The sequence below is a fragment of the Chlorocebus sabaeus genome, chromosome 20, assembly GCF_047675955.1.
Source record: "Chlorocebus sabaeus isolate Y175 chromosome 20, mChlSab1.0.hap1, whole genome shotgun sequence".
NCBI lineage: Eukaryota > Metazoa > Chordata > Mammalia > Primates > Cercopithecidae > Chlorocebus > Chlorocebus sabaeus.
Genome location: NC_132923.1, coordinates 77,170,866 through 77,193,048, shown reverse-complemented (window position 1 = coordinate 77,193,048; position 22,183 = coordinate 77,170,866). Strand labels below are relative to the sequence as shown.

The following is a 22,183-nucleotide window of genomic DNA, read 5'->3' as shown; positions in this document are numbered from 1 at the left end:
TTGGAGAAGTGGCATTCTGGCCTTTTGGGTTTTCAGTGTTTTTTTTGTTGATTCTTTCTCATCTTCATGAGTTTGTCTAGTTTCAATCTTTGAGGCTGCTGATCCTTGGATGCGGTTTTTGTGGGGACTTTTTTTTCGTTGATGCTGTTGTTGCTTTCTGTTTGTTTGTTTTTCTTTCAGTGGTCAGGTCCCTCTTCTGTAGAGCTTCCATGGTTTGCTGAGGATTCCCTTCAGGTCCTATTCATATGGTTTGTTCCCACTGTTGGAAATGTCAGTCAGGGAGGCTGGAGAAAGGGCAAAAATGGGTGCCTGCTCCTTCCTCTGGGATCTCTGACCTTGAGGGGCACTGACCGGATGCCAGTAGGAATGCTTCTGTATAGGGTGTCTGACAGTCCCTGTTGAAGTGTCTCACTCAGTGGTTGGCATGGGGAGCAGGACCCATTTAACAAAGTACTTTGTCCCTTGGTGGAGGGGGTGAGCTTTCACTGTCGGGGAGCCCACTTGTCTGGGCTGCCCAGATTCCTCAGAACTATCAGGAGGAAAGACAGTCGGCTGGTCTGTGGAGACTGTGGCCCCCTCCCTGGCTAGGGGCTCAGGCCCAGGGAGATCCGAGTTGGGTCCCTGAGCCCCTAGCTGGAGTTGTTGGAGTTCCTGCAGGGAAACCCCACCCAGTGAGGAGGGATGGATCAGGATGAGGCCCGAAGAGGCACTCTGGCCGCAGTTTGCCACAGCTGGTGTGTTAGGCTGCAGGGAATACTTCTTGGGACCAAGCCATTCAGCTTCCTTGGCTCCAGCAGGGGAAAAGCATGGCCTGGAGCTATAGAGATGGCTGCTGCCCTTCCCCCATCCTGGGAACTTAGTGTGTTAGGCAACTTTAAGTTCCAGTGTTGGCTGCCACCCCTCTTTCAAGGAGGTCAAATGGCTTAGACAGCAGGTAGCCGCAGCTGTGGTGCTGGCTGCCCCTTGGGAGCTCAACAGGCTTAAGCAGATTCTAGCTGAGTGGTTGATGAGAATCAGCGCAGCTCCATGGTTGGGAACCCTAGGCCCTGGTGACATGGGCTCATGAGTGGGATCTTCCAATCCATAGGTTGCACATTTCCATGGAAAAAGCACGGTTTCCCAGGCTGGAGAGCACACTAACTGCCTCCCTTGGATGGGCGGTGAGGGCTCTCCTGCCCCGTGTGGCTCTCAGGTGGGCCACCACACTGCACAGCTCTTCCTTCTTCTCCATGGGTCACACCAGCCACCTAGTCAGTTCTGATGACAGAACCTGGATACCTTAGTTGCTGGTGCAGGATTTGCACGCTGTTATGGTTCTTTTTTTTGAGACGGAGTCTCACACTGTTGCCCAGGCTGGAGTGCAGTGGCATGATCTCCGCTCACTGCAAGCTCCGCCTCCCAGGTTCACACCATTCTCCTGCCTCAGCCTCCTGAGTAGCTGGGACTACAGGCGCCTGCCACCATGCTCAGCTAATTTTTTGTATTTTTAGTAGAGAACGGGGTATGGTTCTTTTTGATGGGAGCCTCTGATCACTGCTGCTTCTAGTCAGTCATTTTGGCACCCCCGGCACCCAGGTCTTCCTGGACAACTTTTAAGTTAAATATTATTTCCCTTTTTGTCGCACATTGAGGACCCATGACTGAAATATAACTCTTTTAAACCTCACATCATAGTCTAATCACCTGTAGGAGACTCTGAACTCATAGACGACACAATCCAGAAGCTTTTTCTAGTAAGGGTAATGATCCAGTAAACCAATTCTTTGTGCAGAATGCATTATTCATGAACCTGTCCATCAGTAGGTTTTCAGAGACTTGATATACACATCGAACATCTCTATCAGTCAGAAATATTTTCCCTGGTATTTGGCTCAAAGTTTCCTCTATTGCTATGAACATAAGCCATTTTATCCCAAATGTTATGACATATCTTTGTGCACAAAAATTGGTTACACCTATTTCATAAGCCTGAATTTTAATTAAAAATGGGACCTCTTTGCTATTACTAACAAATCTTCATAATATTCCACTGTGGCTTTTGACAGGAGTCATGGGAATTGTTAGCTTTTATCTGTTTCATTAGTATTGCACCATCAACCTGTCAAACTGCATTTGGAGCTCCATTTTGGGAAACTCTACATGCATAGTTTCATTGGACATAGGCATGCAGCTTGATTGACTCATAGATTACAGAGAGTGAAATCTTAGGAAATCCAAAATCTAGCACAATGGAGCAAAATTTGAATCAAGAGCAAATTGCATTGTCCATTATCAGTCCAAAGAGGACATGCAAAGAGAGAGAGATGTCAGTTATAACATAGATTTAAAAATTTTATAATGATGGTAATATTAATTGTAATAATTATAGCTTGCTGAGTATTTTTTTGTGAGAGGGATTTATACACATAATTCCATTAAACTTTGAATGATATTCATAATTACAGTGTCTAATGTTATTTTGAAGGCTTGTTTCCGATCTGAATTCCAAGAACTTTTCATGTATTATCTAATTAATACTCTGAAAAGTCCTATGACTATACCTATAGATACAGTCATTATCCATATTTTATAGTTAAGTGACTAAAGGTAGCAATCACAGCCTGGAGAGTCTCCTCACCCACCATCGATGGCCTTTTAATATGGTTTATTTACTATTCACCTTTCCTTACCATTTACTAATTCTTGTTTATTCTCTTGTAAATTCCAATCCCTGGTTTTAAAATACATCATTGTCACATAGGACATGATAAGAGAAAGTTGCATCATTTTTATTCCTTGTTGCATATGCACATCTTCTCTAATAAGCCACATCTGAAGGTGTCTGCTCCAGTAGTACATTGTCCATGGTTTCAACAATGCCACACAGTCATAAATACACCACCTAAAGCATAAGAGATGTGAAGTGAGAAAAGAGAGAAAAAGGAAAATAAAGGGGAGGAAGCAAGAGAAAAAAGGAAAATAAATGAAAAATATATTAAAAACCATAGATTTGAAAAAAAGATGTTTTATCTCATTTTTGCAATCAAATGCAGATCTTCCATTACAAAGCAAGGATTTCATTCTAAGTATGTGAATAGATTTGTATTTTTAAAAAAATCTTCCTCTTGTTATCCTCAGGATGAAGGAAAAGAAATAGGACAGGATCTTTTGATATTTACTTCTTAGAAAAGCACATGCTTTCTTCCTAAGGATGATTGATTTTAGTTTCATCACACATCAAGGCTTGTCTCATGCTTGCCAATACTCTCTTCAGAATAGTTATGCGAAAAAGCATTGCGTTTTCCACAGACTTTGTCCACAGAACACTGATCCCGTGCAGTTCCTACATCCAGATACCAAAGCTTATTTCCAACTGGACCTTGGCCATCACCCTTTCCAAGTGCTCTTCTTTGTCTCACATGGAGTCATTTTTTTGGGGGATGGCATTAGGTAAGGAAGGCTAAGACAAGTTCCTAAGCCACTGCTATGGTAGCACTGGCTTTCTGGAACAATTGGACTTGGATTGAGTCACAAGGTCACAATGCAACAAGTTACTATGTGCTCTTGGGATTTTAGGATGTGTACATTGTGAGTGTCTATCTGCCTCCTGCGTCATTGCCAAGACTGGGACTAGCCTCAGGAGGTCACCTATGGAAGGCATTCTGCTATAAATGGGTGTATGAATGACTTGCAGCGTGTACAGTGTAGTACAGGTTATGGAGATAATGATTTCATCCCTTCATTCATTCACTCCTTCCATCACGTTACAGAGATTTCCTGAGTGATTCCACTGGGCCAGCCAAGAATGTGGTCACTCTAGTCGTTCATCATCAAATAAGAAAATTGGATACAGAACTGATCATTATAATTTATTGTAGGACATAAAAATAGATGGTACAATTGCTAAGCCTACTGGAAAAATAGAGGTTAATACTGAATACCTATTATCTACCAAATACTTTTAGGCCCATTAGGATTTGGTATTTCATCTGATCTTCACAGCATGTGTATATGGTCAGTGTTGTTATATTAGTTTTACTGATGAAGCAATAGGCTGAGAATGGCAAGGTAATTTGATCAAAATCTGACAGTTATAAGTAGGAGAGCTACAGTCCAAACCCAAGTTGGCCACCAGAGGCCCAAGATCTTTCCAAAACTGAATCTGACTTTTGTGGCAGTGCATTTCTGAGTTTTTCTTTCAGTCCTCTTGTAGACTCCCTTGAGAATCAACTGTTGTCACTTAACATGACATTCTCTTTTAAGTGTCTTGAAACAAATACAGTTGGCAAGCTTTGTAAGGCCATGGGACAAAATAATTAAATACAATATCCGAAATAAATATATAGTAGATGGGCCTAAGAACTGATTGGAGATGACAAACAAAAGTGTCCACAGTGAGAATGAGACATAGACTGGGAGAATCAGAGAAAAAGAGAGAGAAAATATGAATGAGAATATACATTGAAAAAAATTAACACTTTGAGTCTCTCAGGGGTATGGGAGACAATAGCCAAAGGTCAGTTAGCATTGACAGGATCTATGTACAGATGTAGGTGTGTCCCCAGCATTTCACATCTGCTAATTATAATGACTTCGTGGATACAAAGACTAACTCTGCAAAAACAAATGCCTCCCTGTTCCCTTCTCCTGCCCTGGCTTTTGCTTATTTTTTGTATGCCCACCTGGATTGCTGCACAACTTCCTAATTGGCTTCTTGCCTCTAATCTTTCCCCCTCTAATCCCTCTCTTGCATTGTAGCTATAAAAGTCTTTCTGAAACACAGTTATGAGTCTGTCACTCATGATAGCTCTTCAGTTTTCATTATAATAAAGTCTGAATTCTTTAGAGTGATGTTTATTTATACAGCCATTATTTACAGAGTGCTTACTATGTTTAAGGTACTGTTCTGAGTGAGAAAGTAGCAGTGAGTAAAACAACCTCTTCTGCACCCTCCTGCACTCCACCAAGACTCCTGTACCCTTCTCAAGCTTACATTCTAACAGGAGGAGACAGATAATACATAACAAATAAATAAATTCCACTTTATGGTATAAGTTATTAAGGCAAATAGAGGAGGAAGCTTGTGAGTTCAGATGGGAAGGTTGTAGTTTTAAACAGTGTGGTCAGGGTAGACCTCACTGATGTGACAGTTGAACAAAGAATGAGGAAAGGAAAGAATTTAGCTATTTTGAAACCTAGGGGAAGAATATACCAGGTCAAGGGAACAACCAGTGTAAAGATTCTGAGAGGGTTGCTTGCATGGGGTGTTATGGGAATAGCAAGAAGGTCACAATGGGTAAGGCAGAGTGAACCAAAATGAGAGTTGCAGGGAACAAATTCAGAGAGGTGATAGGGTCTACATTATTGGCCACAGTAATAGTTTTTACCCTGAGTGAAATGCAAACCATTGGAGAATAATGAGCGGAGGAGTGATGTGATATGACAGGTTTTCAAAGAATCATTCTTACCGCTGCCTACTGTGTTGATTGTTAACTGTGGAGTGGAAGCAGAGGGAGAGAAGCATAGAAGTCAGAAAGAGGCTATTGTAGTAAGCCAGCTGAGTGAGGAGGATGATGGCATGGAGCTGGTAAAGAATGGTTAGATTTTGGATATATTTTGAAGGTAGAGCCACCTTCAAACCTTGACCTTGACCTTCACACCCTGATGGATTAAGTGTGAAGTGTGCAAAAAAGAGAGAGACCAAGGCTTGAGGATGGTAGCATTACTATCAATGGGTGAAGGTGGGTTCAATGTTATGGAGTCAGAGAGAGGAAGGAGTCAAGAATTACTATGTTTTCTGATGGTAGTAACTGATTCCCAAAGTTGATCCTCCATTATCTTCCTTCATCTTAGTAAAGAGTACCATCATTTATATTTTTATTAAAGCCAAAAAATAAAATAAAAAATTAGGATTAATTCTTGACTGTTCCTTTCCCCTCTCTCCTCACATCTAATTCATCAGTAAGCCCTAAGGGTTCCACCTCCAAAATATGTTGCCAATCCATCTCTCTCCCTTTCCTTTCCTTTGCTTTCCTTTCCTTTCCTTTCCCTTGCCTTCCCCTGTCTTCCCTTTCCCCTTCCCCTTCCCCTACCCCTTCCCCTTCCCCTACCCCTTCCCCTTCCCCTTCCCTTTCCTTCCTTCTTCCACTCCTAGCACTGTTGGGCAAACCACCTATGGCACTGTTCTTATCCTGGTCTATGTAAAGTGTATTTTTTGTACACAGCATATAGTTGAGTCTTGCTTTTCAGTTTTGTGATCTCTGAATTTTACTTGGATTGTTTAGATACTTTACATAAAGATAAATACAATTTGATTTAGATCTTTCATTTTGTTACTTGTTTTCTGTCATCACTTCTGTCTTTCCTTCCTGAGTTCTTTTGGATTAAATGACAATTTTTCAATTTTAAGAATTCAATTTTAAGTTATCTATTGGTGTCTTGGGTTTTTACACATCTTTTTGCTTTATTTTTAATGGTGGCTTTAGTAATTATAATAAATATCCTAAACTTTTCAGCCTACTTTGAATGCATATTATGATACTTCATGAAAGGTATAAATACTCTTCAACTGTATAGTTCTACTTACCACTCCTATCCCAGCTCTATAGGCTGTAGTTTTGCGTGTGATATCTACATATGCTATAAACCCAACAATGAAATAGTTGGGTTGATATGAATAGTTGTCATATTGTTTGCTTTAAACAATGTATTAGTCTACTCTGGCTACCACAGTAGTCTACTGACTACCATAACAAAATACCACAGGCTGGGTGGCTTAAACAACAGACATTTATTTCCTTACAATTTTGGAGGCTAAAAGTCTGTGATCAAGGTACTGGCAAATGCAGTTTCTGGTGAGGGCTCCCTTCCTACCTTGTAGATGGCTGCCTTCTGTGACCTCACATGGCCTTTTCTCAGTATGTGTATATGAAGAGAAAATGATTGTATTCCTTCCTTTTCTTATAAGAATACCAGTTATATCAGACTAAGACCCCACTGTTATGACCTGTTTAAGCTTAATTACCACCATAAAAGCCCTGCCTCTAAATACAGTCACATTGGGGGCTGAGGCTTCAATATATGAATTTGAGGTGAACACAGTTTAGTCCATGTCAAAGAGACATAAATGTTTTAAAGAAATTCTGAGAAATAAAACATAATCTCTTTGCTATTCCTTTCTTTCTGAAAATTTAAGTTTCTGGGTGATATCTTTTCCCAAGCCTAAAGAACTTGTCTTAGCATGTCTTACAGTGCAGGTCAACTGGCAAAAGGCATTCTCTTCATTTTTTTTCAATGCATTTATTTTATATGCTCCCTTGAAAGATATTTTTGCTCAATATAGAATTCTTGGTTTGCAGGGTTTTTTTTTTCCATCAACACCTAAAAATGTCAGTATTTTGTATTCTGACATTATAAGATGTCAACCATTATTTTTGTCATTCTTCCCCTTTGTATAATATGTCATTTTTTTCCTCTGGCTGCTTTCAAATTTTCTCTTAATCTTTGGCTTTCATTATGCTATGGCATGGTCTTCTTTGGATTCATCTTTCTTCAATTTGTAAGCTGATTCCTTTCACCAAGTTTGGGAAATTTTCAGCATTTAAATTTTTTTGTTTGTTTCTTCTCCTCATTCTCTTCCCTCTTACTGTGACTCCAGTTCCACATATATGGTACCTTTGGCTATTGTCTCCCGTGCACCTGAGAGACTCGGGGTGTTAATTTTTTCAATGTATATTCTTTCTCTCCTTTCTCTCTAAGTCTCCCAGTCTAAGTCTCCTTCTCACTGCAGATACTTTTGTTTGTCCTCTCCAATCAGCTCTTAGGCCCATTTACTATATATTTATTTCAGATATTATATTTAATCAATACTATTACATTTCCATTTTTAATAGTTTCTTTCTTTGCTATTTCCTCTCTGTTTAATAACCATGAGAATATTTTCTTTTACATCTTTAAGCATTGTTAAATTACCTACTTTAAAATTCTTATCTTCTAACACCTGTGTCACCTCAGATTTAGTGTTCACTAAGTGGCTTTTCTCTTAAGTATGGATTACATTTTCCTATTCCTCAATATGTACAATGATTTGGGGTCATAATTTGGACATTGTGATTGATATATTCTAGACACATTGTATTATTTCTATTTCTGTTTTGAGTATTGATTTTTTGGTTTAGCAGGTAGTTTATTTGGCTGAACTCAAACTTCAAGTTTCATTACTCTCCTGTGATGAATATGTCCTAAAATCTCTGTTGCATTATTTTACCCTTAGCTGGACTACTTATGGTGTTTCCATGCACATGTAATTGGGAGATTATCCAGAAATCAGGGTAGCATTTATAGGCACAGTGTTGCATTCCCTTTCTATGGCTCTCTCTTTCTGACATCCCCTCCACGACTTACTTTGTAGCTACTATGGTTGCCTTGAACTCTAACCTCTCATTTCTTAATCAGAAAGACTGTGTATTTCTGTCTAAGTATTAGTTACCTTGCATGGCACTGACTGGGGTCCACCCATGGGCAAAAATGTATAAAATCAGGAAATATACAAGGTACTGTTTTTTCCTTCCTTGTGTCTATTCCTTTCCAGTTTCTACCTGGTTTTGGCCACTTTCCAGTGTCTTCAGAGAACTATTTCCTGTATTTTGGTCAGCGTTTTTAATTGTTACAAAATATGGCTCATTCATTCATTTATTACAGATGTCAGGCATTGCTCTGATTCTGAGGAGTGGAAAATAATGATGCTCTTGCTTTGAAAGAGCTCAGAGTATAGGGTAGGAGACAGACATATAACTAAGGATTGTAAAACAACTTGATAGATGCTACAGTAGAGCAAGGATAGAAAATATTTGTGCCTTATATTCCCATTGACAGCCTGTGATCTTTGTCTGCATTTCCTGTTCTCCACGCCTAGTCATCTCCCTGTCCTTCATACATTACCACATTTTTCTTAACTTTTCATCATTTTTCTCTCCAAATCAGAATAGTTTTTATGACCTTTAATAAGAGTATAAACGCTTATGACATTCAAGACACACTGTCTGCGTTTGCCTTCTTTGTTCATCCATATTTTCACCAGTTTACTACTTCTGTAATTTAACATACAGTAATCCTATGACCAATGTATGCCCAGCACAAATAGATACAAATGTAAAGTGTGGTAAGTGCCACCAAGGAGAAGTACATGGTGCTATCTATGCTTTTCCTGTGGTTCACTCATCCCACATTTATTCCACAAACCTTTATTGACCACCCATGATATCCAAGCATGAGGCTAAACCAGTCTCTTACCATTCAAATCATTTATGTCTTTCCATCTTCATGTCTCTACTAACCAGCCTCCTTTCGGTCGTGCCTTGCCTCTAGCCCTTTACTCCTCCAAACTCTACCTATTTTTGGCCTTTCAGCTGAAGCTTCGCCTACTCCAACCATATGATAATTGACAAATGATTGATCTCTCGCTTTATGCTACTATGCATCATAACTATTTCTTATTTTTCAGTGTATCTCCAGAACTTAGGTGCACAGTTCCTGGCAGCACGTTAGGCATTTAGTAAATACTAAATAACTGCATTCATGCTTACACCACACATGCTAGGTTCTAGCTTACTCCTGGAAGCTCATTTAAATCTCTCTTCTCTGAACTCCTAAAGCACTTCCCATAAAAATTAGCATCAAATCAAGTAATGCCTTTAATTATCCATTACTGTTCCCAGTGAGTTTATCTTAGTGCTCGCAATGGATTGCAAACTCAGGGGATCCAGAGTGTGATGAGGATATGCTTCATCACTGTAATGCAGAGTTGAACCCGAAGGAGATAAATATTCAATAACTGCGTGTTTGTTTTTTCTTTTTCATTGAAATGATCTGTGTCTTTTATATCATTTTGAAACATTTCCACAAAAACTGCACCAGTGGTATTCAACAACTTATACCTGGAAGTTCAGTAGACAATATGACATGGTGATTAAGAACAAGGTCTTAAAATATAGGGACCTCAGTTTGAGACCTAGATTTGTCATACTTTTCTGTGACGTTGGGCAAGATATTAAATCTCTTTGATCTCAGTTTCCTCATCTCCATAATGAAGAATAGTATCTTCCTCATAGGAGTGCTGTAAGGAATAAATGAAGTAATGTGTGTACAATGCTTAAGTTAGTACTGATGTATGGGAAATGAGTCAGTATATTTCACATGATATCATTTATACTACTGCTGGCACTATAGTAGTGTATTAGTCTGCTTTCATGCTGCTGATAAAGACATACCTGAGACTGGGTAATTTATGCAGAAAAGAGGTTTAATGGACTCATAGTTCCACGTGGCCGGGGAGGCCTCACAATCATAGCAGAAAGTGAAAGGCACGTCTTACATGGCGGCAGACAAGAGAGAATGAGAGCCAAGTGAAAGAGGAAACCCCTTATAAAGCCATCAGATCTCATGAGACTTACTCACTACCACGAGAACAGTATGGGGGAAACTGCCCCCATGATTCAGTTGTCTCCCACTGGGTCCCTCCCACAACATGTGAGATTTATGGGAGCTACAATTCAAGATGGGATTTTGGTGGGGACATAGACAAACCATATCAAGTAGACCCACTTAGCTTCCTAGAAATCCTGTTTAAAAGGAGGCCATGGAGGTTCAAAACAGTTTAGTGACTTGCACAAAGTCACTCGGCTAGTGAGATTCAGAGCCAGAACCCAACCCTGGCCTCTGTGGCTCCTGAACAAATTATCTTGTTCTTTACACAGCCCTAGCTTTCAGGAAACATGCTCAGAGAGCCTATCCCTGTGCAGCCAAAAGAGCAAGTGTTTTCCTAGTTGGAATGAAAATAAATCTATCAGAATGGTTGTTTTAGCATCCTAGAAACTCAAGTAAACATTCAGAAAATACATAGATGAGGTTCAGGAACTCAAGCACAGTGTTGCTTGGGTGTGTTATGGCAAGCAGAGTAACTGCATGGAGAAACATTTCTGTCCCTGATACGTATTTTGTGCTATTTTGTTTACAGCCACCAAGTGGATTAAGGAATAAGATCCTAGACCTGGGATTTCAAATGAGAGGATGATTGTCTGCAGAGCTCAGACATTTCTGTCGTTGGAGAGCTGTGTTTCCCATGTGATGATTGTTCAGTCAGGAGAGTTTCTCCTGACAGCTCTGGGGCATCTCATTTTTTTTTTTAACTGAGGGTTTCAAAAAAAATTTTTTTTAATGAGGGTTTTTTCAAAAACCCTCATCATAGTCTCTTTCATTCAGCTTCTCCATTAGTAAGACACAGTGAGTAATTCGAAGTTTGACATTACCCAGGGATGACAGCCTGGATCAAGAAGGGGAAATGATGTGATCCAGAAAAGATTAGTGCTTTTAACACTCAGACCCCCCACCATTTGACATAAGTTACCCTTTCTTCCTTACTCCTCATTCTTGGACCTGATGCTAACCTATTGCTACCAGTTTAGCCTTGGGAATTTCATTTCCTTTTGCTCTTCTCTCTAAACTTCTTTGTTTTATATATTTAAGAGGCTAGCACTAGGTTAATCAAAGCTAAATTTCTTTTAGCTGAGGCACTCTTGCTACATTGGCATTTTAATGTTCTTGGATCCCGTATGGACAAAGAGTTGAAAGAAACATACTCATTTTAATATAAATTTTTCTATCTTCTACATAAATTAGAGAAGCTATAAAATTGACCCATATCTCTTATTTTTCAGATAGACCACATGGTAGAAGGCCATGCTGCTTTTCCAGAACTACAAGTAAAGGCCACAGCCAGGTAACTGCTGTCTCTGTTCCATCTAAAGTTTTCCTTGTGTGACTGCATTGAGAGCATTTATGTTGAGCAGTTGGGTGATTTTCAGGTCCTACGGACAATGAAAATGCCTTTAGTGCTTGAAAGATAGTCATCTGGATGATCCAGAAGGTCCATGTATTAATTCTTTAAATGATATAAGAGAACTTAGAGAACCTAGAGATTCCCCAAGGATATACCCAGGGACTATGGATAAGAAACTCTGATGTAGAAGGAGGACCATGGATTCTGGAGTCAAAACTTCTTAGTTTCACATCCCAGCCTTACTCCTTAATAGATATAGGACCTTAAGCTAGTTACTTAACCTCTTTATGCCTGTCTCTTCATCTGTAAAACTGAAAATAATAACTGATACGGAGTGATTTCTAGAATATTTTGAAGCAAGCCAAGTGCAAGAAAGTATTTACAATATACTCCCTTTCATGTGAAAAGAAAGACATAAGAAAATAAATGTGTATCTATTCATTTTTGCAAAAGACATACAGGAAGTGGCTAGGCGCGGTGACTCACTCCTATAATCCTAGCACCTTGGGAGGCCGAGGCAGGCAGATCATGAGGTCAGAGTTCCAGACCAGCCTGGCCAACATGGTGAAACCCCATTTCTACTAAAAATACAAAAGTTAGCTGGGCGTGGTGGTATGTGGCTATAATCCAGCGGCTCGGGAGGTTGAGGCAGGAGAATTGCTCAAACCCAGGAGTTGGAGGTTGCAGTGAGCAGAGATTGCGCCATTGCACTCCAGCCTGGGAAATAAGTGAGACTCCATCTCAAAAAAAAAAACAAAAAACAGGAAGTTTAAACCAGAAAATAATAAGATTAGTTACCTACAGGGGATAGGTAGGAATAGGGTAGAAAGAATGTGGGAATGGGACCATGGTAGTAGGAAGAAATGACACTTCTCTGAGTATACCTTTTTATATAACTATAACTCTTAGAATCATTGTGATGCCTCATGTCCCTGATACCCCGATAAACAGATGATAGATAGATAGCCAGGATATGTGTGTATGCTGGCGTGGGCAAAATGAAATGCACACAGTAAAAACTGAAACTCCTCTATTACAAACGGGGTTGGGAAAAGAAAAGAACAGAACCTAAGTAACTTTGGGAAATAATATTTTAACTATATGCCATATGGCTAAAGAAAAAAATAACCATCCATAAATATTATATTCTAATTGGTAAATTTGTTTTTCATAGGTATATACGTTAGCTATAGTGACAACTCTTTATGTGTATGCTACAGTTGAGCGAAGAAATCAATATATTGTGGATAATGAGAGCCAAGTTCCTCACAAATGGGAAAAGGAAAAGGTTAGAATGAACCTTATGGTTTCAGTATCAACTTATGATTTTATATTTATATATATATACACATACACACACACACACACATACACACACACACAGCTGGATATAAATATAAGTAAATATAAATACGTATATTCATGCGTGAATATACATGCATATACTCCCTAGCTCTGTCTGCTGAGATGGCCTGGAAGCAATGGCCCGATAGTAGCAGTGTGTGTACCTAGCTCACAGGTACTGGATTCTAAGTACCATTCTCCCTCCCATTTCTCCAATAAAAGTAATCAGGACTTCTTAGAAAGATGGCTGAGTCTGTGCTGGGGCAGTAAAATTATGGTGCCAGAAAGAAAGAAGTTACTCAACAAGGGATTGTTAAAGTACATTGGAACCAGCTTTAAGAATCTCTCAGTGGCCCATTTAGGATAAAATAAACAGTAATAGCATAAAATAAGTCCATAAGTAAATAACTCCATAAGTAAATTACTGAAGAAGGAAATAAATGAGGAAGAAATAACAGGTCTTCCTCTTCACTGTCAGGACAGTAGCCTTACAATTAGTAAATGTAGAAGAAATCATGGAAATAGAAAATCATCATTAGGTAAACACTACACAGATAAATGTTGTAGGCAAGAATCATAAATGGATGCTAAAATTAGTGAGTAAAAGTGGGAAGCAGGATATTTTCATAAACCCAGAGGATTTCAGCACAAGATACTAATTAAGATGAAGAGGAAAATGATAACTTTCCAGTAGTATGTAAGTATGGCAGACACCACCTTACCCAAGTGACGAAAGTTAACAACACCAGCAATAACATGTTGTGATGTCACGTATCTCCTTTTGTGATGCACCGATAAGGATACAACATCATTTCTGCCATGTTCTTGCCCAAAATGATTAAACTCAATGTAAACATGGGAAGCATCAGACAAACCTAGATTGACATCCCACAAAGCTATTAGCCAGTTTGCTCCAAAGGAAAATTAAGAAACTTAAATACTGAAGAACTGTCCTAGATTGGAGGAGACTTAGGGAGGTACCACAGCTATAAGCAATATATAATCATGGATTCAACTCTGGACCAGAAAAAGGACACTGGTGGAGGAAAACTGCTGAAATTCAAATAGAGATTAATAGTATTGTTATTTGTGGTAATTTCTTAGGTGATGAGTAAAAGCGAACTCTGTCTACCATTTTTGTAACTTGTGTAAATCTAAAATTATTTTGAAATAAAAACTTTAAAAAAATAATAAATGAATGACTTTTCATGCTGATAATGCTTAGTTGTCAGGCAGTTTAAGTAAAGTAAGATACTTTTTATAGAATTATCAGAGAAACCCAGGTAGCTAGCACAGGACAAAAGAGAGATAGTCTAAGGTGGCCGCTAATAGACTCTGAAGCCAAATTGCCTTTGCCTCAGCTTTGCCCCTTATTCACTTTGTGTGTCTGGGCTATTTACTTAACCTCTGTGCCTTAGTACCTCACTGTAAAGGGAATAATAGTAAACATTTCATGAGGTTGTTGAGAAAATTAAATGAATTAGAATAGTGAGTGACACAGAGTGATGATTAAGAGTCAAGCTGTAATAGGTGTTCAACTAAAAAATGGTAATGATAAAAGTAATTGTTGGGGAACATCACACACCAGGGCCTGTCGTGGGGTGGGGGAATGGGAGAGGGATAGCATTAGGAGAAATACCTAATGTAAATGATGAGTTAATGGGTGCAGCACACCAACATGGCACATGTATACATATATAACAAACCTGCACGTTGTGCACATGTCCCCTAGAACTTAAAGTATAATAAAAAATGAAAAATGATTGTTGTAGTTAGTATATTAGACATTTCCATTCCACTAAGTGACTTACATTCTGATAGGATCAGCACACCTACACAGAGCAGAATAAATGCATACTGTACTAAAATATAAGTAGTGCGTTATCAGGGTGTGTAGAAAAGGAGGACTGATCTTGACAAGGAGTTTGAGAAAAGCTTCATAGGCATTCCCTTTTAGGAGTCTTTAGTTACACTGCCCTTGCAATTAGTCATTAATTACAATTACCGTTGAGAGGGATTATGTCACATAACCCTATCAACTAGCATATGAGTTGGCATAGAGACCATATAACCTAGAAAAGGGATTCCTAATTTCAGATCATCAATGAACCTCTTGAAATTATGTACTGTTTTGCTGATTACATAATTCTGCGTGTATTTCTGTGAAGGGGGCCCTAACAGTCAATATTTTCTTAAAGGGATTAAGCATTTATAAACCACTAAGCCAAAGAAAATAACACTAGATTTATAGTTTGGAGACCTGGATTCAAATCTCAGCTCCAACGTGTATCATTGTGTGAAACCCATTTTCCTCATTGTAACATAGGATAGTAATGGAGAATCAGCCCGAGACACCTCTCAGGATTTATTTTGAGTTTAGAAGAGGTAATATATTTGACGAGGCTTTGTAAACTGAATTATGACAATGATGATGACCACTACTACTCTATTAGTCCATTCTTGCACTGCTGTGAAGAAATACCTTAGACTAGGTAATTTATAAAGGAAAGCGGTTTAATTGACTCACAGTTCTTTGGGCTGGGGAGGCATCAGGAAACTTACAATCATGGTGGAAAGGGAAACAAACACATCCTTCTTCACATGGCAGCAAAAGAGAGAAGTGCTGAGCAAAAGGAGGAAAAGCCCTTTATGAAACCATCAGATCTCGTGAGAAGTCACTATCACAAGAACAGCATGAGGGTAACCACCCCCATAATTCAGTTGCCTCCCACCAGGTCCCTCCCATAACACGTGGGGATTATGGGAACTACAATTCAAGATGAGATTTCATGGGGACACAGCCAAACCATGTCAACTACTATTATTACTACTAATGATTGTAAGAGGAGGAAGTTTTGGTGGTGGCTGATCTGGGTTCAAGCTGCAGACATCAGTCATTCATACCCTGCCTGCCTTCTTATGGAAAGCATGGAGGAATAGCAAGGACAGGGACTGGGAATTAGAGGCCTTGGGTTCTTGTACCTGTTCTACCCTGAATGTCTCAATGACTACTAGATTCTTCATCTGTAAATTACAATTCTACTACCCTACTTCCTTCATTTTACAGTCATTAATAGGATGAAAGCAGGTCACTGGAATGTCTATATGTGAACATTTTAGTGTGTAGCACAAACTTAGTGAATATTTGGTTTTGCAATGACATACTCAAAACTTCCAGAACTTTCTTCTATAGATGAACTTCATTTGAGTAGCTTCTATTGCAAATCATAATAAAAAGAAGGAAGAATTTATGGATTAGCATGCAGACTCAGAGAAACAATAGTATAGGGTGGTTCAGAAGCAGTAACTTACAGAATTCAGTGGTGGAGTCAGAACTGGATTTAAATCCCACCTCTTTTCGCATAACTTCATACCCACTTCCAGCTACTTCCCTGAGTGGAGTTTCTCCAAAGTATCGCCTATACTCTTGGTCTCTACTTCCCCACTTTCTACTCCTTCCTTGCCCGCTCCAGTTTGAATTCTGTCACCATCAACCCTCTGAAACATTTCATATTAAGCTTATCAGTGACCTCTATTTTGCTAAGTCCATAGGATGTTTTTTTATTCCCCTTTCTTGAGTTCTCAGCAGCATGGGACATCATTGATCACTTTTTCCTCCTTTTAACATTCTCTTTCCTTGACTTTCTGGAATGTCACCCACTCTATTTTCTTCCTACATCTCTGATTCCTCCTTCCTAACCTGTTTTTCTTGAGTTTAGAGTTTTTTTTCTTGACCATTAACATTAATGTTTATCATAGCTAGCTTCCTGGCCCTCTTCTCTCTTTGCCATCTCTTCCAAGATGATCTCAGCTATGCTCTTGACTTCATTTCTGTCTATATTTTGATGACTCTTTTATGACCAGCCCAGATACTTAGTAGGTATTCAGTAAATGTCAGTTCTGTTTCCTTCCACTTTTCTGTTATTGTCTTACAAAGGAAAGTGCATCTGTATCTTATTAGATCTATGAGTACAATATTCTAAAACTATGGGACCGTTTATACTTCAGGTCTTAGAAACAGGCATAGCTGTTCTTAAAATGAAGTTAGCTGTTTGGAAGGGAGGACAAATCCTTCTGAATCAAGAACGTTGTGTCTCTTTTGCTGTAACTTGGGACTTTCTGAAAACAGCAATGCAGGTCACCCCTATCTCAGAGCTTAGGGTCAGCAAATCCTGTTTGAAACTGTGGAAACAAGTGTTGATAAACAGATGAGTATTTTATACTCTTGATTTACAATAATCCTCTTAGGCCCCATCTCTGAAGAGAAGTGTTTTGCAAGCTTATAAATTAAGTAAACAAGAACTAGATGTGCCTGTACATGTAACTGGTAACCAAACTTTCTCTTAATGTGGGGCCAAATTTGCAGATATTTCACTCTTTAGCAGAGATCACCTTATGTCGATCATAAATTTTGACTCTTCTCCTCTAAACTTGAATCTCTTAGAGGTTCTTAACTAACAATGTCTCTGAATTAGGTTCTGGTGACAACGGGGTTTAGTGAGAACATTTTGGCATAATCCACAAGTGCTAGATTCAAGGTTGGCTGCAAAGCAGAAGTTAAAATCCAGGGTCTCTGGCTCATCTGTCTGATGAGTATCCTTTGAGCATTTATGATACGTGAATGAACCAAGCAAACAAAGTCTTTGCTTTCATAAAAATATACACACACACACGCATATATACATGCAGTACATACATGCAAATATGCATACTATATACATATACATATATAGCCAGCCACTGATAAATGCTCTAAGGAAAATTGTAGATAAATAAGCAGATATAGAACATTGGTTTCAAACCCCTTATGATTGTCTTTGTTGTGCTGGTGCACATTTTTTTCCTCAACCTTTCTTTTTTCCTACCTTCACTGAATTTTTCTGTTATTGCTCTGAGGACAGCTAATTTTTCTTGATCTGATTTATTCCTCAAACTTATTTTGCTTTGGTAATTCCCATAATCCCACTAAATACCAATTTCTTAAAATTCACTAGTCCTCTATATCGCAAATTTCAGATATATTTAAAGCTTCCCATTAAAGGCTGTGCAAATCCCTCTCAAGCAAAGAAAGGGGAAAAGGAGGACAAGAACATTTTTTTTTTTTTACTGTTTTGAAATTATCTTCTTTTAAATTTAGATGGATCATTAAGAATGCTTCCAATTTAAGGTTCTAAGCACAAAATCCAGATATGTCGTGTTATGGACTTGCTTCCTGAAGATGAAATCAGCAGTTGATGGAAAGAATCCACACTCTCACAGAACAGCAAATCACAAATGGTTGTCTCTGTGAAGCCAGTAGCTTTGCATTTGATATTTCTATCTGGGCTCATTTCCAACTGTTCAGGATTTGGATTCCTGAAGGCTTCTTCAGCACTTAACTAATTCTATGTTGGCTAAAGGGGCTGGGACTGTTTCTGCACACACAAACTGATCTTTGTCATAAATCCCTTTTATAATGAGAGAGCAGCTAGAACACATTGCCACGTCGTCCCCATTCTCCAAATCTTCCTTGGTGATGGAGAAGTTACCTCCACATGGGCAGGGATAGAAATACGTCTCCGAGTCCTCGTCATGTTGGAAGTCCTCTATTTCCACCTCGTCATGAAACACTGCCATGGTCAGTGGGGGTCACCGAAGGGGTCATGCCCTGGCAGTCCGAGACCAGCTCCGAGAGTCTAACTTCACCGGAGCTGGCCTGGGCTCGGCATCGACAAGAACATTTACTAAGAATTTGCATATGTTTGGCACTGTGCTTAGTGATAATAGTTTCACGTATATTATCTCATTTAATTGTAGATGAGGAAATGAGGATTATTGGGAGCTCTCAGACTTCACTTCTAAAAATTTTTCACTCTTTCCATTCTGCTCTTTTGTATTCAGAGTCCCCTTTTTGCCTTTATGGCTTTTTAAACCTTGGACCCTCATTCTGACAACTGGGGTATTGAGTCTGTCACTGAATATTTACTTAGCCTTCCCTGAGCTAGGGCAGTCAGTGTCATAATATTAACACCTTTCATCCCCTGTGGTATGCAGAGATAATCAGTAAATTCTTAATGGCTCTAAGTTCAGAAAGATTTCTTACAGAAATTAGTTGAATATTATTATACGTTTCTTTGGCTTCTGTTTTGCATGCAAATAAAAGAAAGTGCTCAGGGCATTGGGGTCTTCTCTAGAAGACCAAGGGTCTGTGCTGATTTAGGACATAAATCCTCTTATTTTCTACCTCCCAACTGGTTACCAGTAGCTCAGCACAGTGCCTGGCATGGGGCATGTGTAGGGAGGTCGTAAGATGCCTATTCCTTTTCCCAGTCCCCATATTCTCTATATTCCAGCATGTCTGGAAGGCTATGTCCATATGAAGGGTTTTAGATAGGCATGGGAGTGATAATCTCAAAGATGCATTGTAGAAGAATCAATCAGGAAAGAGTACAGAAAGCCTGATTGGACATTCTTAGTTGACTTATCTTTGGACATCTAAGAGGAGGCACTTAAAGAGTGGTCGGATACTTGACCTGGAACTCATAAAAGAGAAATGGAAAGGAGTTAAGGTCATATATTTGGAAGTCCTCAGCACTAGATGGTAACTGGAGCCGTGAGAAGAGGATAGGATCAGCCAAGAGGCGATAAAGAGTAAGAAAATGGTCAAAGACAGTAGATCTCTGGAAGATGTCATATGTTTAATGAACAAGTGAAGAAGGAGAACCAGCCAAAGAGGAGGAAGGAAAATCAAGAGAGAATAGTGTTTCAGAAACAAGAGAACAAATGAGGAAGGAGTGGTCAAATGGTGTAAAATGCCCAAAATGGTTCATCGGCATTAACAACAAAGAGGGTATTGTTCCTCATGGTGGGACCAGTTTCAGTAGAATGGAGCAAGCAGAATGCATAGTGTATTGGGTTAAGAAGTAAGGAACTAGGCTGGGCGCGGTGGCTTACACCTGTAATCCCAGCACTTTGGGAGGCCGAGACAGGCGGATCATGAGGTCAGGAGATCAAGACCATCCTGGCCAACATGGTGAAATCCCAACTCTACTAAAAATACAAAAAAAAAAATTAGCTGGACGTGGTGGCACGCGCCTGTAGTCCTATCTACTCGGGAGTCTAAGGCAAGAGAATCACTTGAACCCAGGAGGCAGAGGTTTCAGTGAGCTGAAATCGCGCCACTGCACTTCAGCCTAGCAACAGAGAGACTCCATCTCAAAAAAAAAAAAGCTTCTTTTCTAAGACTTTCTCTCACTGCTAGAAAGAGCACGAGTATATTTTGTTATACCATGTATTCTGATTTTTTGGTTTAAGAGTATGGCCACCATAGTCTCTGGGCAGCCTGTGAACCCAAAGAATTAGGTGATTTATGGAGAGGGAGAGGACATGAGAGGTTTCCAGGATGCTGTCTACATTTAAGATTACAAGCAATAAGATTTGAAAAAACATCTTCCTTTATTCTTGGATTTTTAAAAAACTAGAAATGAGTTTCTTATGATGGCAAAGAAGAGGAAACTATTCTGTCATTTTATAGTGCTCAGGGCTCTATGTTTGATCTTCCTAGTAGGCTTTAAGTGGACAGTATTAGCTCCAATAGTAAAAAAGCAAATAGGCTCAGAGAGGATTTGCCCACCTGATCATCCAACTGGTACGTGGTAAAGTCACTTTATGATTATTTAAACTATATTTTCTTCATGATACCCAAAGGGATGTGGACAGCAAAAATTTCTCCCTCTGGAACAGGATATATCAGCCTGGGGTTCATGAGAGAGAGGGAGAGTGATCCACTTGGGATCACAGTTAATATGTGATTCCCTAGCTAGAAGAAGGCAGGCCACCATTTGGGAAAGAATTGATAAAACATACAAAATGAAACAAAGTTATAACCAAAAAAGGTATCATGCAAGGTTAAAATTATGTGAATAATGATGTGTATTAGTTAGTTTAATGTCTTCCAAGTGCATTTCATTTTGAATGATATACTCAGATAGCACACATGGTAAGGTATAATTGAAAAAACATGTAGGGGAATGGCTGCATTCAAAGAATAAACATACAGCTGCGAGGAGGTTAGGAGTCAAAGGGGTAAGCATATGCCCCATCCCCCAGGGATCTCATTAGTGCATGAGTGGCCATATATGTAGAGGCTAAATGAATCTCACTGTTTGCAAAGACCTGCAGTAAATGAGACAATGACGAATCAATAATAATTAGCCCTATAAGTTCTTATTGACCCAGATGTCTGAAACCAAATGCCCTGCTCAGAGATTCCTTGAGAGGCAGAATGAAAAGATTTATAGACATGTGTTTCCAAAAAAAAACCCTTGGCTTTAAGAGCAGTGGCTATTCTAAAGTGGAAAGTCGCAAGAATTAGTGCAGACTCTTGACTTCTGGCTAGAAAAGATGTTCTCAAGGCTTGTCTTGTGAATGTGATTCCCATTGGACCAGGAGCAGAGAGAGCGAAGAGATGGAGAACCAGGAGGTTATCATATTCACGTTCCCTGATATGTTGTTCTGGCTCTACCTTGTATGGAAGCTTCGGAGGATCCTTTCCTGAAGCCATAATAGAATCATTCTAAAACAGGGTTTGAGTTTTTCAGGCTTTGATGAACAATTTCTGACCTAAGATACAGAGAGCCCATGGCTTCAGAATCACAAGGAGAAGGGTTTAAAGGTGGACTCAGACCTGTCTCTTCACCTCTTGAAGCATCTCCTCTGTAAAGGGATGTTAGTGATACCTCCCCCACTGGGCAGTGCTGGGAGGTCTGGTATATACTTAGGGAATGGCAGCTGGTGTTAACTGTAGTTGTTAAGCCTTTTCCCAGTAATATCTTATTCCTGCCAATATGATCTAAGAAAGAAGATTTTTGCAGATGAGAATGAGCTGTTACAGCAAGAAGCAAATAAACTGTTGGTAGGTAGGGCGGTAGGGCTGCCCTCACCTCCACCCTAGCACACATCACACGCACTCACACACGCACATATACATGCATTCACATTGACACACTCAAGCTCACACAGAGCAGCTTTGCTTTTCTATATTTT

General features: G+C 39.4%; 2 protein-coding genes across 13 annotated transcripts in view; one reads left to right on the top strand and one right to left on the bottom strand.

Annotated features, from left to right (window-relative positions):
* The window catches only part of FGGY (FGGY carbohydrate kinase domain containing), a 445,568-nt gene that overhangs the window by 304,907 nt on the left and 118,478 nt on the right, over positions 1-22,183 (top strand). For all 12 annotated transcript variants that reach the window (XM_007978542.3, XM_073007252.1, XM_038000610.2 and 9 more), the window contains one exon: positions 11,694-11,755. In XM_007978542.3, the coding sequence (XP_007976733.1) occupies positions 11,694-11,755 (62 nt within the window). The remainder of the gene's footprint in view (positions 1-11,693; positions 11,756-22,183) is intronic.
* On the bottom strand, positions 18,272-18,819 carry LOC119625072 (diphthamide biosynthesis protein 3-like). Its single transcript, XM_038000629.2, has one exon. It carries the CDS (start codon positions 18,773-18,775, stop codon positions 18,527-18,529), a length of 249 nt encoding a protein of 82 aa, XP_037856557.1. The 5' UTR covers positions 18,776-18,819; the 3' UTR covers positions 18,272-18,526.

Coding starts and splice junctions, on each gene's coding strand:
- LOC119625072 (XM_038000629.2), bottom strand. CDS start 18,775: ATGGCAGTGTTTCATGACGAGGTGGAAATAGAGGACTTCCAACATGAC.